General features: G+C 55.1%; 1 protein-coding gene across 1 annotated transcript; it reads right to left on the minus strand.

The window, feature by feature from the left end:
• Positions 1-388: 388 nt before the first annotated feature.
• On the minus strand, positions 389-11,679 carry LOC119092276 (uncharacterized). The gene is made up of 3 exons (XM_037215246.1): positions 11,491-11,679; positions 4,344-4,526; positions 389-549 (listed from the first exon to the last, which is right to left on the minus strand). The coding sequence occupies exons 1-3, from the start codon at positions 11,549-11,551 to the stop codon at positions 389-391; spliced, it is 405 nt and encodes a 134-aa protein (XP_037071141.1). The 5' UTR covers positions 11,552-11,679.
• Between the last annotated feature and the right edge of the window lie 694 nt (positions 11,680-12,373).

Consider the following 12,373-nt stretch of genomic DNA (forward strand, 5'->3'; position numbering starts at 1 on the left):
TCAAGCTAAGTAACCCCATACTGTGAAGGTCATTGATACTCTGTTCGACGAATCCCAGCTGCTAAACTCAGCCGCTTTGACATGTGGCTATACTGACAGCTGACAAACACTACCTTGTTTCAATGCTCGATAAGAGATGTCAAAAGCTTTCGTTTTTGTACTCTGTTGAGCCGTCTGTCGGTGCTGGTGCGGTCCCATGCGCCACTTTTTCTTACTTGGAACACACACCGCATACCAGGAATGTCATTCAGTGTTATTCCTTCCACTCCTTGTCGTCGGCACGCATGTGTTTGCCAATAACACCCAGCAGCCAACAGAACTGCGTCCGAAGAGGTCCAGTCAGATCACGGAACGGAGCGCGTGTGTGGTTCGGCGCTCACGCTCACCCTCACTCACAGTAAAGTTTGACGCCGCAGTAGCCCTCGTCTGGCCGCTGGATGTCGTAGCAGCAGTCGAGGTTGGGAGGGTACGACGAAGGGTAGCCTTGCGACTCCATCACGCCCTCCAGGCCGGCGTAGCGTATGAGACAGCCCTCGGGCTGCTGTACGGCTGCAACATACAACGCGTCAGACGCGGGACCGTGCAGGACCGGGCGTTACCCTCGATACACCAACAGGCGTCGAGTCAGGCGCGGGACCGCGCAGGATCGGACGCTACCCTCGAGACTCCAATAGACGCCGGGTCAGACACGGGACTGTGCAGGACCGGGCAGTGCCCTCGAGACACCAACAGACGCCGGGTCAGACACGGGACCGTGCAGGACCGGGCAGTGCCCTCGAGACACCAACAGACGCCGGGGCTGGCGCGAGACCGTGCAGGACCGGGCAGTGCCCTCGAGACACCAACAGACGCCGGGTCGGGCGCGAGACCGTGCAGGACCGGGCAGTGCCCTCGAGACACCAACAGACACCGGGTCGGGCGCGAGACCGTGCAGGACCGGGCAGTGCCCTCGAAACACCAACAGACGCCGGGTCGGGCGCGAGACCGTGCAGGACCGGGCAGTGCCCTCGAGACACCAACAGACGCCGGGTCGGGCGCGAGACCGTGCAGGACCGGGCAGTGCCCTCGAAACACCAACAGCTGATCCCACACATTGCACAAACTTACTTTTAGCAAATGTACCCTAACCGATGCCTAACCTAACCTAGGCAAAGTTGGGTTCCATATCTTTGAAATGCGAATTACCGTTCAAGGGTCTTGAGCCCCAGCATCATGGATCGCCACCGGGTGGGACTTCTCAATAGCTATCGGAGTGGCAAATAAAAAAACGATGGAAGGTTTTGTCTCGCACCAATTTTTATGGGCTTTGATCCGACGGCGTACAAATGGTGCTGTTATTATCTTAGTACTGAACAGATATGGACCGCTCCCGTGGCCAGACCTGTCAGAACGGAACCGTGTTCTTCGTGGACTCCAGGCAAGCCATCCAACCCGGTGGGTGCCTGCTCCACGCGCGGATCTCACTCACAGTGAGTGTCAGACTGACACTCACTCACAGTGAGTGTCAGTCGACTCCCACCAAGGTTAAATTAGGAGAGAGTCGCACCTGAGGCATACCGTTTCCTTGACAGGGCTAGGAGCATTTGGCACAGGTGGCTGCGCCGTGACTATGTCAAGGCGGTACGTCAAACATCATGTCAGACATCTCAGAGATGCATGACAGCAGGTGAGGACAAATACGTCCTTGTTCTTGCTGCTTGGATGACGCGGTCATGGTCGGCGTCCACGCAACAACCCGCACTGCACGATGACCTGGATCCAACACCATTCGAATGAAGGGTTCATTAGGTCAACTTGACCCACCTCCCAAAGGGTTCTCTTAAATCATTTCCCAAGGGCTCGGCGTAGCCGCGCTCAATTTTGCAAAGTTGTAGACGATTAAATAGCGGATTGTTTGGTACCTAAAACTTAGTTGTACCTTGTAAGGTCGCTGACGTACAGCAGGTCAAAGTCAGACCATGGATTCAGGAAAGTCAATTTCTAGGGAATCATGTAATCTTATGCAACAACGGAGCGTTGAACGAAGCCATACATCTCCGAGATACTTTCTCAGGCAACACAACAATTAATGAACAAAGAACATTGACCTAGAGTCAGGTGTGAAGGTCAGACCAAGGTCAAAATCGATCTGTTTTACTACTCTAGGGCTAACTCTATGAGATAGTTTCTGGTCCTCATTTCGAATTTATTGACAACAGGAACTGCACTATACATCTTACATGAACTTCTTTAGGTTGGAAAAGGTCATTGACCTGAAATGACCCAACTCAACATTTTGCTGTTGGCACTGCCTAGAGTAATCTCTGTCGCTTATTCAAATGCAAAAATCAAAACAGTCTTGCATGATTCTGGTCACCATGACCTTCAAAAGGTCAAACAAGTCGCTAGCCCTAAATGAGCATGTAACCTTTTGTTTAGAACAGGTATCTAGGTTATGCGGGCACTTTGGACACTGACGTGGAGTTTGACATTGTTTGACCTCATTTGACTCGAAGGTTATGACCTAAGAACCTCAAACCTTTACAAAAGTAAGTTCACGTACAGGCCAACACGCCCTGTGAATTTGGTATATCTCGCTCTCTCAGTTTCTGAAATCCCAGGGGGTCAAATTGACCCCCACTCGAGCGACGGGTATTCAACTGGTCACCCAGGTGCGTGTTGAAAAGAAGAAATGTTGGGTAAGAACATTGCCTTGGATTCGCGGCCAGACCATCCCGTGCTGAGCCTCCTGCCATTACGAAATTGTTGCGGCTGCTTATCGAACCGTATCGTTTGTCTTTAATATCACCACATGTCTTTTTGTGTCACACATAAAGATATCAAAATTGCTGTGAAGCACGACTGATGCCAAATTGACACCATTGGTATGTATATTCACACTCTCCAGATAAGATATACACCATACCTGTAGATGATACCATATCCCTGCAATGCTTGATCTGACTTGTGACGTAATTGGCACATTAGGGTAAATCAGTTATTTTTTACGCAGAGGCAAGGTATCACGGACTAAGAGCTGTAGTTCAGTCGTCAAGAAAAGCTCCATAAACTAGCGATCTCAAAACGAGCGGCACTTTTTACCTCCCCAGGACTTGCTTGCAAAACTAACGTTAGTTGCCGTGATCCCCATTGCAACGCTATTCAGGACTTGCGCATTAGAGGAGATAAGACCGTGGGTGGTCATTTAATCCGCGGAACCGGTTGGTAGCTCTTTGAAGTAACGCGCGAAAAAAGAAGACCCGCTGTAATCACCCAAGTCTGGATAAGTGCTCGCTTGAGTAACGTGATCATCGCAGATTTTTGTAATGCTGAGTCAAGAGCGTTCGTGTTCATTGTACTTTTTCGCCCGACTCAAAAGCATGCACAAATATATTATCAATCCATCTTGGGGAACGCTTACTCAAAAGTGATATCAACGCCAATGACTCCTTAGACGCGTCCACATGTTTCATCTAACGTGAGCGCATTGTATGCGAGCGTCAGCAGCGAACGCTTCTGAGGGTGGGTCCCGCCCGGCCGTTCCGGGGGTGGGTCCCGCCCGACCGTTCTGGGTGTGGGTCCCGCCCGGCCCTTCTGAGGGCGGGTCCCGCCCGACCGTTTCGGGGGTGGGTCTCGCCCGACCGTTCCGGGGTGGGTCCCGCCAGGCCCTTCTGGGGACGGGTCCGGCCCGGTCCTCCGAGAGATCTCCGCCAGCTTCCCCACGTGGTCGGCCGACGCTGACGGGGGCTGGGCCTGAGCGGCGCGGCGTGCCGCCTGCACCAGCCGCGCCGTCGCCCACGCCCACGGACCGCCGCTGTCATGCGTTGGGCAATCCAGACGGGCTCAAGTGCAGGCGGCAGCGCATTTGCAAGTGGGTGCTGTGACGCAGTACGGTGGACTTTCCGCAGGCGTTGTATTACATAATTTGATGAAATATTCACTGACTCAAGGTGTAACATTAGATGTTACTCAATTCGAAATTAACTGCCTTTGATATAAATCCCGAGGCTCTACTAAACGTAATGGTACAGCACATTGAAGACGACAGTCAATATTTACGACGGTTTTACGTGCCCATAATGTCCTGATGGTGTCATTGGTCTGTCCTGATGCAGAATTGGGCAGGCAGGAAGCACACCATCAAGTATGTGATTGCGTTAAAAAATACGGCATTTCAGGACCTCGTGAGAAGAACAATGTCGCGCTACGTCCCTCCGTGAAACTCCGTGAATTTCGTAAAATGGTTCGAAAGCACATGCCCACCAGCGGGCGGCCTGAATGTGAATGACAGGATGCGGCGGTCCCCACGGCTGCCAGGCGGCGAGAGTCACCGGGTCCCGGCGCAGGCTCCGGGCTGTACTCACCCCTATAGTCGACGCACTCGGCGCACAAGCAGTGGCTCTCGGAGGTGCCGCAGTAGCCGAAGTCGGAGCAGCAGGGCCGCTCGCTCCGCTTGTCGCACGTGGACGCCTCGCCGGTCGCCAGGGGGAAGCTGGCCCCGCACCGGCCGTCGGACCGCCACGTGGGTCCCGACGACAGGCCGCAGCCTGCGGAGACGGGGCGGGCCCGGTCAGCTCGGGGTGGGGCCCGCTGACCTAGTGCGTGGCAGGTCAGGGCGGCGCAGTGGCCTGAGGTCAGGTCACAGGTCAGGTCACATCGCGGTCCGGTCACAGGAGGACGCTACAGTGGCCGGAGGTCAGCTCACATCACAGGCGGAGGCGCAGGTCAGGGAGGTCAGGTCAACACTCCGGCAGGCACTACGTCGCGACCTATACCTCAGGTCAGGCCTGATCGACACCTTGTCGGGTGTTACGTCGCAACACAGCAGGAGCTGCGTCAGTCTGCCTTGGCCAGCTCTGGTCTGCGCCGCCGCATCGTGTCGGCGCACTGATGGCCGCCCATTCGTCCCACCGCAGTGGCGTGAGTGGGCGGCTACCAACGCGAACGGGGCCCCATGATGGATTACATGTGTTAGTCGAGCTTAGGTCCAAGCCACTATGGAGAGGACCCTGAGTGCACGTGTAGTAAATATCGGACTATTGTCAGCGTCAGTGGCGTTATCTTGATATCCCGACTGATCAGTGTCATGGCACACGTAACCATGTAAACATTGCCGTCAGCTTATACATATGGAGTCAGTAGCGATATATTGTATGTAGCATTCGTCTGATCCTTCGGATTAACATGTCGGTCGGCTCGTAGCAAACGACAAATACGGCATTAGACAAGATTTCATTCGAACAGACAACCAAACAACACAATAAATGCCGTGTGTGATGACAGATTATAAGGATATATTGGTTCGCGTACAAAAACATTGGCATTTTACCGCAAGCAGGGAGTGTGCATCACAGCAGTGATTGATGATCGGATCACAGATTACGTCATCTTCTCCTTCTCCTTTGCCATCAAAGAAGTGGGAGAAGAGTGGGAGAAGAGTAGCCGAAGCAGAACAGACCAAAGCAGCGGACAAATACAAAACGTGCGTACAGCGATGACTGTTCAATCTGTAAATAATCGGCATATTTAATGATTCGGAGGTGCTGACCGGAGTCACCTCGTCGTCAGGTGGCGTGGGACCCTCCGGAACGTGCCAGCCGTGACTGTATCGGCTGCGAAAACAGACTGGCTGCTCGCCCAACTCGCTATGTGACCCCTCCGAAATGTTTGTAGCATGGACTTCTGAACCGCCGTTCTTAATGAGCTCGAATCTTCAGGGACGCCTCTCCATCATGGCACGGCCACCCAGCGCACTTTCGTCAACATCTGGGTGACGAGGATGTTGGGCGCCGGTCGGTCGGTCCGCCGTGAAGCCCAGCGGAGCCGCGGCCCGAGCGCTGCGGCCTGCAGCCTGCCGGCGGGCGGGGCCGCTGACGGGAGCGGCCGTCACGGCGCCGGTCCGCTGTTGACTCAGGGAGCGGTCCCATGCAGGACGACGCGAAATCGCCGCCGCCGCCGCCGCCGCCGGCAGGCCTTGGTGCCGCGTGCCGAGTGACGCGCAGAAGGACGTCGCCGGCCACGCATGGCAGCGCTCCGATCTGAACGACGTGGACGGAGGCGGGAGAAAAGGCGGGCTGTGTTGAAATTGACCGAAGGCGGTGACAAGCACAGCTAGCCGACGATTCCGGCCATTTGCTACCGGGACAAAGTCGTCGTTTGACACGTGGCTGACCAGCTTGCCGGACCGCGTGCGCGGCCGGAGCCGGGCGGGCCGCGCCGCCGCTTCCGCAGCCTTGAGACGCGCTCTCGGAAGGCGGCCAGTATGCAGACTGCGTACGGCGGCCGCCGCGGAGGGGCGGAGAGAGAGGAGACCCGAGCCCGGCCCGACTCAGCCCGCTCAAGGCAGCGGCGCCCGGCTCGGCGGCGGCTGGCCGCGCCGTGCAGAGGCACGCACGAGGAGTGCGCGCGCGGGTCCCTGTTCCACGGTTGGCAAGTGCGTGCCGCTACTGCACCGGTGTAAAACATGGCATGAGGACGTCCCTGAAAATGCCTAGTGTCAGATTGATTACCACAACGAGCAAAACTGTAGCATCATGAAGCACAAGAAAAGGCGATAAACGCGTTTCGGGGATCTGCATTTCGGCGAACTGCTTCCCGTCTTCGTCCCCGGCGAGGACTCCCGTCGGGGCCAGCAGCGCGGTGGGGTCCCTCCTCACAAAAAGTTGTGTGTGTGCTTAACGGCACGCAACATATGCCGAACCCACTCGGCCCTGGGTCGACACGTTCGTTCAGACGTCTGTCCGCCAACCACTGATCGCTGATAGTGATCAGTGCGTCGTTGTTCTACGCATTTCTGCGTGGCAGGTCATCAATATGGACAAAATTTGCAGAACTGTCGCGCGGTTTTCCCAGGAAAAGAAGCAGCAAGAGATAACAACGACGACGTACAACAAGTGGACCTGTTTAGCCCACGGACGAGGAGTGCAACTGGCTATCATAAAAACGACGCATCCGGTAACAGGCGCCACGCACTGGACTCGAAGCCGAGCGAGCACGAGCCGAGCTCCGAGCAGCTTTCGCAGCGCGCTCTCCAGCCGTTCGCGCCGGGGTCTGCACCGACGTTCGGCGACTGGGCGGCGCCGGTGACCGACCGAGCGGCGGCTGGCCGCTGGCCCCGGCCGGCGTCCGCTACTGCGTGTTGCAACCGGGCCGGGCCGGGCCCAGTCACGCGCCGGCGGCCCCGCTCACGCCGCCCGCAGCCGTCTGCCGGCCGCGCCGGCGCGGTGATTTATAGTGAGAACTGGTTTGGTGACCGCCAGCTGACTGGGACGCCGCGCCGCCGGCGCCGCGCTCTGCTGCCGGCGGAGGCCGAGTCGAGATCGAGCCGGTGGCTGAGTGGCGCCGGTCCGCATCTGCTGACAGGCGCATCCCGATCCGTGTCCGCTTCGGCCGAAGCCCGGCTCGTGGATGAGCACGTGATGAGGACCCGCATCCGCCGGTGGGGAGTCCAGCCGGCGACCCCCAACTCCGGTGATATCAGGCGAGCTCCTTCCCGCATGCCAGCTGACGTGCATGTCTCGGTCGCAAGGCACCCATGTGACTCACTTAAGCCTGCAGGCCTTCTTTCATATAAGTGGAGTTAAATGCTTTAATGTGCAAAGAGGACGCCTTTTGTGCAGTTGGACGAACGAGGAAACGACGTACGTGAGTGTACCAGGTACGACTTCGTCAGTGAGCATCGCGATGTAGATAATTCCTGAAATCCTTGCGAATGAGGCCTATTATCTTCGAGGAACCCATAAACAAACCTAAATAATGCGCTGAAATGTCCCCTTCATGAGCTCCAGGCAACACTGTTGTCAAGTGTTCGTGAACAAACTTAACAATGGCGCTTCGGGAATTTTGAATGACTGTGATCCTGTTAATTTTCATTGAAAAGATGATGACGATGATTTGGGGCTTTGGGGCGCATCGGCAGCTATAGACCATACAGCGCCCATAACTATAATTTTATGCAGAGCCGCAAATCAGACAAGCGTATCAATCAGGTCACCCTATAAAGCCTTCATGGCATGATACTGTGTCTGTAACCGTGGACTTAGGCCATGGATTTGGGATAAAATTCATGTCTGCACACAATGACACAAACCTGGAAGAATACAACATTTTCGGAGGACTTAACAAAACATAATACGGAATACATGCATGCCATAATAATCCGACCTGCACGCTTACTCAGCTTTGATGGCCTAATCTCTCTTTGCTCAAAAACCGTGTGTTGTATTTGGAGCCGGCTTGTTAAAGGGTGACAATGAACTATTTCTGGTGTGTAATTGACACACCTGAGTCGAACCTTGCTGGGATCATCAAGTATTCGTAGTCGACGCATTCGCTTGCAGCGTTTGTCGTGGAAGACACATTCGTCTGCGGCGTGCGTTGTGGACGAACGTCGGCTCTGAGATCGGACTCCAAGTCTTAAACGCGTCTCGAACCGGGCGGATGCATGGTTTGCGCGCGGTCACGCGTGCTGAGCTGCACAAACGCGAGCAATACTTAAGCCGGCGCAATACTCCGTTCTCTTCTTCATCTGAATGCGTTCGTCTACATCGCTGCGACGCTGGTACATTGGGATCTCATCCAGGTTTGTTCCGTGTTCTTCAAATGTTCTCGATTTGAAAACCTCACGAAACTTCATAATTCCCACGCCATTTGAGTGGGAGGGTAGAATGGTGACGCTGCGGGCTGTAGCGAAGCGATTAAACAACTTTCAGCCAATCGTCTTGAAACCGTTGCTGCGCAATTTTCGAAGAATTGTGCCACTTATTTCCGACAACTTCATGGTAACGCCATCAGTGTCGCAAAGGCATAAGCCTGTCAAAGGCGTGCGTGGCGGGGCCGCACCGGGACGGACCGTTGAAGCCACACGATGCCCGGTCAGCTGACGCTATCGGCCACCTCTCTCGTAACAAGACCAGATGTCCCCCCAAAAACAAATCGTGTCTTATCGCTTCTGGGTAGGTATGCGATTCGGCATTGCTAGGGTCCAAATGTTAAAAGAGGAGGATTTAATGTTGCATCCGGATTCATGTCTGGGCTGATTGATGTTTCTGTAACTCGAGCTCCGAGCTGTTCTGCGGCGGCCCAATTGGCTGCAAGTAGTGCCTGGATATTCACGGTTCAGGTTGCATCAGCAAAACATTTAAGAATGGGAACCAGCTCGCCTGAACATATACATGCTTAGACTTCTGCACGTTTTGCTTTCAGAGGTAAGCGGTTTGAGCCGTCGCAAAGCTGCTCTCGAAATCGTGAATAATGGTGAGATTAATGTGTGTGATAAGTACTGTCACCATACGCCCTCGTGCCTGAATTGGAATACGAGCAGGCTGCTCACTTCATGGCTTTCGGCGAAGTTGTGGGACTCAGAGCTTGTCGATGGTTTCCTGCAAGCTCACAAGGTCCTACAACGGCCGATGGGTTCCCGTAGTAGCTAACATATGTGTCATAAGCGGTTCGGAATCCTCCGCGGCATCCAGGAAATATAGTGCAATGTTGTCGGATTATATCATAGCCGATCAGTTGCTCTGAAATGGACTCAATATAGCTGTGGCACCAGAGGCAGTAAATGCATCCTCCTGAAAAAGGACTGCCAGACGCATCACAGACCGTTGGGGATCGACGATCGACGTTTTAGAATTCACGAGCCAGTCAGGACCTAAGCACTGTATACGTGGATACGGAGCTCTCAACAGGGTGTTCGAATCCCTCACATCGCACAACGATAACCGAGATAGTTCAGGGTCTCTGCCACGGAGCAGCAGTGAACTGGGTTGTGGCGCCTGCCCAGAATGCGGCCCGGCTCAAACGGCCGACAGTCCATGCATACAGCCCACACACCGGTGCCGCCACCGATGGCGCCGCCGTCGGCGAGATAAACTTTCGTTCGAACCTGAGATTAAAGGGATTGTTTCACATTTAAAGGTATTGAAACAAGCATCAGCTATGATAAAATAATTTATTATAATTATTGTTGTATTCTAAGTGGAAAAGACTACTCCAGACGCCACAAGTCGCCTGATTTGTAAATATGCTTTTCAATGCATCATTGTTTGATTACGTCATCACAGCTTGCACAACATTGATTGAGAGCCAATTGACGGTCATTTTATACGGAAATCGTGATCACAAACGCCAGCTATGGATGACTCGATACTGATACTTTTCTTGGCCTCGATTGCCGCGTGGCAAATGGAATGGCAGGATTTGAATGACGTTATTATGGCGTCATGGACGCCTTGAAATAGTCCCGCCGAGATAGTCTGCACTTCTTCGCCGACGTATAGCTCAGAGACGACAGGGGCTGAGGTCCAAGCGATGGCACGGCTATGAACCGCACCAAATAATCTTCGAGATGGCCTTTTCAGCTCAAAACCCCATGCAAATGTGGCGCACTCCCTTAAACCTCTACAACCACAGAATATGGTACAGGTCCTGTGTTCAGTGTTTCACACCAAGGCGATGCAAAATACAAGAAAATACGGTAACGTTCTGAAGGCACATACAATCGAAACAGGCGTGCATGTGTGTGCATGGTCATCCACAAGGCAAGACGGACGGCAAATCTGGCCAAGAAGAACCTGATCTCGAGGGGGGCTCAGATTTCAAAAGCATGACCAAAGGAGAAGGCATGACCACAAGACTACCTGCTACGGAGCGGTGAGTTAACCGGAGCGGTAGGAAATGGTTTTCCTTCGGAGCTTTGCGGTACAAATGTGCTCGTTCTTCTTAGATGCACTCTGTATTCTAAGGCGCGTAGCAATGCTCGATACAGCAGTTGAACAGACGACATTTGATGGCCCAAATAACAATCGAAAGCACATTTTCCGCAAACCTGTCGGAACTATACTTACAAGTACAAGTACAAGTATGACTTCCAGCAAACAATGCTAGTAATATTAAGTGGTAAAAGACCAATGAATGGACTTTCCGGGTACCACATACACCATTGTACACACTTCACCCACCAGAACATCAAAAGTGCACCAAAAATTGGTTCCTCTTCACATGTCGGGCGTGGTAACGTCTATAACAAAGTATAGGCTTCGAGCGCTGACGGCATGCGATGAACACAGCAAACAAGCAAACATTGATCTTTACTGAAGGCTATATTGAAGAGAATGGCGAAATTTCTGATCGTCCAGGCGGTTATTGTCCACAAGGTAAACGGTGCGATACTGTGTTGATTGACGCGCGCCTACAAGTGAGAATTTGTGATGTTGCCCGTCAATTTTTCACGAACGACGATGATGATTGTGGATGATGTCCGTAGTCCACTCTCGAGCCGCTGTGGTGGCAATATAGGCTGCCAGCGCACTTTTGCGGTCGACGTTCTCACAGTCAGGAAACGACACGTAATTGCGTACGTGCTTACATAACGTATGACCGAGTCTCACACGGAAGAGCAAGCGAGCGTGGACTAAGGCGCAGCCTACGCACCAAGTTTAGGTGTGTGTGCGTGTGGGTGGAGGTTCTAGGCGCTGATGCCGACGTGCAACATTGATTGCGATGCCTCACCTGCTGATGAAAAGCCGACACAGCTGACTGCGACTGTCCAGCTCAGCACGAGTCGCCACATTGTGTCGCGCGCCGCGGCCGGCCTCGCCCCGCACCCCCGGCCCCGACACGCCGTCTCGCCCGGTCCGTCGACGCCCGACCCGACCCGGCCTGGCGGGTCACCTGGAGACGGCCTTCACGGCTCCGGTCCGACGCTGACCTGGGCAGCCCACGGCAGTGGCCTCGGCGCTGGCCAGAGCCCGGAGCGCTGGCCGCCACGCCACGCGAGCTACACGCCGAGCCCAGCGGGCCCGAGCGGCCTCAGCGAGCGGCGAGCGCGCGACAGTGGCGCGGCGCGCGGCGCGGGCACTCCATCACGGGCCGGACGACCTCGCGCTGTGGCGCTCCCGCAGCGACTGGAGCCGGCCGCCGCCGCCGCCCGCTCGGCCCAGCCCCGTGCGTGGCCGGGTCCGCGCTTGGCGGCGGGACGCGGCCACGCGGGTGCGCCAGCCAGCCGGTGGCAGGCGCGGGTGCGCCAGCGTGTCTGCAGGGCGCATGGAGTACGCTGGCGTGTCGGCGGGGGGGCACAGGGGATGCCGCCGTGTCCAGGCGAGGCACGGAGCACGAGCGAGCCGGCGAACGCCACCGGATCGGCGTTGGCCGTGTCTCGGGAGCGGGCGACAGGGCGCCGCCGCCAGCCCGGCTCGCCGACGATTGATGGAACACGGAGGTCGCACACTGGCCAGTACAGCAGCACAGATCGCCCGGTATGCATACTGCATACCAATCAGCGACGGGCAGGGGACAATACGCCCGTGACTGGCCGCCAAGTTGTTGCATTGGAAAAGGACAGGTGCGCCCTTGAAGCTTTCGCTTTGAGTTTGCCTCGTCATGCTCCAGTTCC

The sequence above is a fragment of the Pollicipes pollicipes genome, unplaced genomic scaffold (assembly GCF_011947565.3).
Source record: "Pollicipes pollicipes isolate AB1234 unplaced genomic scaffold, Ppol_2.1 Scaffold_3447;HRSCAF=4054_pilon_pilon_pilon, whole genome shotgun sequence".
Classification (NCBI taxonomy): domain Eukaryota; kingdom Metazoa; phylum Arthropoda; class Thecostraca; order Pollicipedomorpha; family Pollicipedidae; genus Pollicipes; species Pollicipes pollicipes.